The sequence below is a fragment of the Oratosquilla oratoria genome, chromosome 13 (assembly GCF_046742065.1).
Source record: "Oratosquilla oratoria isolate Oo_2021 chromosome 13, ASM4674206v1, whole genome shotgun sequence".
NCBI lineage: Eukaryota > Metazoa > Arthropoda > Malacostraca > Stomatopoda > Squillidae > Oratosquilla > Oratosquilla oratoria.
The window spans coordinates 23542942-23547941 of NC_134789.1; the positions used below are offsets into that span (position 1 = coordinate 23542942).

Genomic DNA, 5000 nt, shown 5'->3' on the forward strand with positions numbered 1-5000 from the left:
CTGCATAACACTCAAGCAAGAGAACGGATGCGAGCAAGAAGAGATGCAATGGATGAAGAAGAAAGACAATCGCAACGAAGCATCAACAGACAACAGATGAGAGTTAGAAGAAACAACATGACTGAAGAAGAACGACTGATGAACCTTGAAAATAGGAGAAATAGAAATAAAATACGGAGAAATAATGCAGATGGTGTCCAATTTATAAATCCTGATAGATTCTATATTGGGCCAATGAATGTTATTTGTGAACACTGCCAGGCTCTCCGATTTCAGGGAGAGCCTCTGAATTGTTGTCATAATGGAAAAGTATCACTTGAGCCCCTCCAAGAATATCCGGTCATTCTAAGGAAATTGTTCGAAGGAAATGACAGGGATTCTAGCAACTTTAGAAACAACATTAGGAATTATAACTCCTCCTTTGCCTTTGCTTCCTTCGGCGCTGAAGTGAAGCCACCTCCAGGACATGGTCCATATTGTTTTCGATTGCAAGGACAAATATATCATTATGCAACAAATTTACATCCAAATGAAAATGAAGAAAGAAAATATGGACAGTTCTATATAACTGAAACAAATGAAGCATTAAATCTGAGGTCAAATGCTAATCAAAATTCTAATTGCTTATATTCAGTTTTCGAAAAAATATCTCAAGCAATGGTCGATAATCCTTATGTAGGGGCATATAAAAACATGAGAACTGTCGAACTTGAAGAGCAACAGAGAGCTACATTACAAAATATCCCTCCCAGAAAAATAACCATGTAATTTATTGCCGGCCCTGATGCGAGGAGATATAATAATCCAACAAATGATGAAATTGCAGCAATATTTGTCGGTGATGATGGAGCACCTCCTGTCCAGCGTGACATTATAGTGTACCCTGAAGGACAACAGAGGGAGAGGATATCCTACCTCTCTTGCCATCTTGATCCAATGATTTACCCTCTTCTCTTTCCTCATGGTGAATTCGGATGGCATATAAACATTACTCATGTAGAAAATAGGCAAACTAGAGTTCGTAACAAGGTTACTATGCAGGAATTTTATGCATATCGTCTAGCTATAAGAGGTGGCTTCAGTCCAATACACAGTGGTGGAAAACTATTTCAGCAATATATAGTTGATGCTTATGTTAAAGTAGAGGGTTGTCGTTTGAAATTCATTGCAGAAAATCAAGCACAACTAAGAGTTGCAATGTATTCAGGTTTGATGGATCACCTTGCAAGAAATAATGAAAATGAAGATCCTAGAGTACCTGTCATTTTGCCATCATCCTTCACAGGGAGCCCACGAAATATGCAACAATGCTATCAAGATGCAATGGCAATAGTTTGCAAGTATGGAAGGCCTGATTTATTTATAACATATACTTGCAATCCAAAATGTCGAGAAGTAACTGAAAACTTACAGCCTCATGAAACTGCACAGAACAGACCTGATTTGTTGGCACGAGTTTTCAAACAACATCTCAATGAATTAATGATTGACATAAAGGACAGACATGTACTTGGGGTACCTATTGCTGCGATACATGTTATTGAATTTCAGAAAAGAGGTCTCCCGCATTGTCATATGCTAATCATGCTGCTTGAAGAAGATAAAATTAGAAGTAAAGAACAAATTGATAATATTGTTTCAGCTGAATTACTATCAGAACATGATCCAGAATTGAGAGAATTAGTGAAAAAACTCATGATTCATGGACCCTGCGGTACATTTAATCCCAATTCAATCTGTATGGTAGAGGGAGAGTGTCAAAAGAAATTTCCTATGCCGTATCAGGAGGAGACTATAACAAATGTTTCTGGATATCCTCTTTACAGACGCAGAAATAATGGAGACTCTGTTAGAGTGGGCGTCCATGAGGTTGACTGCAGCTTTGTAGTACCATATAATAAATATTTACTCAGAAAATATGGTGCTCACATTAATGTAGAAGTGTGTATATCGGTAAAAAGTATGAAATATCTTTTCAAATATGTCTATAAAGGACATGATTGCGCAATGATGGAAATGAATATGAACAACAATCAAACTAGTGAAAATGAATATAATGAAATTAAACAATATATTTCGTGTAGATACGTATCTCCGCCTGAAACATTTTGGCGTTTGTCAGAATATAAAATGTATGGACAGTCGCACACAGTTTACCGACTGGCACTCCATTTGCCTGACCAGCAACAAGTTTATTATAACCCGTGCAGAAGGACAAGACACGCAATTAACTGCATGGTTCAAACTTAACCAAAGTGACGTGGATGCAAGAGCCCACCTTTATACTGATACCCCTGAATATTATGTATTTGATAACCAAAGCAACACTTGGACCAGAAGACAACGTCACCGCCAGATTGTAACGAGAATGTACTCTGCCAGTCCTAGAAATGCTGAGAAATTCCATTTAAGGATGCTTCTTTTTCATGTACCAGGTGCAACTTCTTTTGATGACTTGAAAACTATAGGAGGTGAACAGTTGCCGACCTTTAAGGATGCCTGTATTCGATTGCAACTGCTTGAAGATGACAACGAACTAGAAATGGCTTTGAGTGAGGCAGCTATATATCAAATGCCACGACAGCTTTTTAACATGTTTGCAATTATTTGTTTATTCAATACACCACAAAATGCCTTACAATTATGGAATGATAACAAACACCTTATAATAGAGGACCTTTTATGCCAATATGATGATAATGTTGCAGAAAATATCGCTCTGCATCACATAAACATGATTTTGAATGAAAACGGCATGAATTGTGCAATGCTTGGTCTGCCAGAACCAATCAGTGAGCCTCCTGCCATTCAACATATGGAAGAAATTCAAGAAGTCAATCCTGAAGTACTAAATATTGAGCAAAGATATGTATTTAATAGTGTCATTAACGCTGTAAGTGAAATAGATAGAGGATTAGAAACCAACCACCGACTGTTTTACTTGGATGCACCTGGCGGCTCTGGCAAAACTTTTCTATTCAATATGATTCATGATTACCTGGTGGCTCAAAATGTGGCTGTTAGTACTTCTGCTTGGACAGGTATTGCAGCAACACTATTGAAAAATGGAAAAACTCTTCACAGTATCTTCAAACTTCCTGTTCCTTTGACTGCAATATTCCGCCTAATTCTGACCAAGCCAATATTCTCAGGTAGGTGAAAGTCTTCATTATTGATGAGGCGTCGATGATCCCTCGATATGCATTGAATGCTATTGATAATTGTTTACAAGATATTATGAATAATAATAGCATATTTGGTGGTAAAGTCATCATATTAGGAGGAGACTTCAGGCAAGTTCTGCCTGTGGTTCCTAGAGCTCCACCTGCTGCAGTATTGGATGTATGCCTAAAGAAGTCTCCAATGTGGCACAATTTTCATCAACTTAAACTCTCTCAGAATATGAGGACTAATGAAAACGAACAAGTTTTCTCACAATGGCTCTTACAAATTGGAAATGGTCGAGTGTAGAGTTCACTTGATAACGTTTCTGATTATACGATTGATATCCCAGAACAATGTGTATGCATTGACTCTTTAGTATCAGACATATTTGATAATTGCACCCAAGACGAAATGAAAAGTAGTTATTTTGTCACCAAAAAATGTAGATTGCTTGAAAGTTAATGAAGATATTCTACGAAGACTACCAACTGAGAGCAAAACATATCTAAGTATAGATTCAGTATCATCAGACAATGAAATGGAAGCCAATAATTATCCAATCGAATTCATAAATTCACTTACGCCTTCGGGAATGCCTCCTCATCGTCTCAATCTTAAAGTTGGATCTATTATTATGCTGCTTCGAAACCTGTCAATAACGCAAGGACTATGTAATGGAACGCGTTTAGAAGTATTGGAGCTTCATAACCACAGTATTCTAGCTTCAATCATGAGTGGATCTCATGCTCAGGAGCGAGTTTTAATTCCAAGAATTAAATTTAATCCCAGTGACGTAAATATTCCATTTGTTCTGCACAGGACTCAATTTCCCGTCCGCCTATCATATTCAATGACCATTAATAAAGCTCAAGGACAGACTTTCGATAAGGTTGGGATCTACCTACCACAACCTTGCTTTACTCATGGACAACTTTATGTAGCCTTCTCAAGAGCAAGGTCTATGAACAGTGTAAGAGTGAAAATTTGTCCTCAGAATGATTCTACTCATGGCCAGAGAAGAGGAACTACCTTCACAAGAAATATTGTATATAAAGAAGTTTTGTAAATTGTTTCATGTATTGCTCATTTTTTAAAATACAATTCAAATCTTATCACATTTTATTCAAACATGTATAGGTTAGGAACAAGATGATTAGTATTGAAAATATAATTTCGGGTAATTTACACAGGTTCCGCCGAAGTTCTCGAAGGCGCCGAAGTTCTCGAAGTCGCCGAAGTTGTCGAAGGTGCCGAAGTTCTCGAAGGTGCCGAAGTTCTCGAAGGTACGAAGTTCTCGAAGGTGCCGAAATTCTCGAAGGTGCCAAAGTTCTCGAAGGCGCTGAAGTTCTCGAAGTCGCCGAAGTTGTCGAAGGTGCCGAAGTTCTCGAAGGTGCCGAAGTTCTCGAAGGTGCCGAAGTTCTCGAAGGTGCCGAAGTTCTCGAAGGTGCCGAAGCTCTCGAAGGTGCCGAAGTTCTCGAAAGTATGTCACGCTTACATCAAAAGCAACGACCTTCCATGGTGTCGAAGTTCTCGAAGCTGCCGAAGTTCTCGATAATAATCCAACAAATGATGAAATTGCAGCAATATTTGTCGGTGATGATGGAGCACCTCCTGTCCAGCGTGACATTATAGTGTACCCTGAAGGACAACAGAGGGAGAGGATATCCTACCTCTCTTGCCATCTTGATGCAATGATTTACCCTCTTCTCTTTCGTGTAATTTACACGGGTTCCGCTAGTTATTATTATTATTATTATTATTATTATTATTATTATTATTATTATTATTATTATTATTATTATTGTTATTATTATTATTATTATTATTATTATTAT

The 5000-nt window shown here is 37.8% G+C and overlaps 1 protein-coding gene across 1 annotated transcript in view; it reads left to right on the forward strand.

Moving 5' to 3' along the window:
- Positions 1 to 1035: 1035 nt before the first annotated feature.
- LOC143032200 (uncharacterized) overlaps positions 1036 to 5000 on the forward strand; it is a 25204-nt gene continuing 21239 nt past the window's right edge. Inside the window, exons 1-3 of the mRNA XM_076196671.1 lie at positions 1036 to 1960; positions 2085 to 3152; positions 3624 to 3958. Coding sequence (XP_076052786.1) covers positions 1036 to 1960; positions 2085 to 3152; positions 3624 to 3958 — 2328 coding nt within the window. The remainder of the gene's footprint in view (positions 1961 to 2084; positions 3153 to 3623; positions 3959 to 5000) is intronic.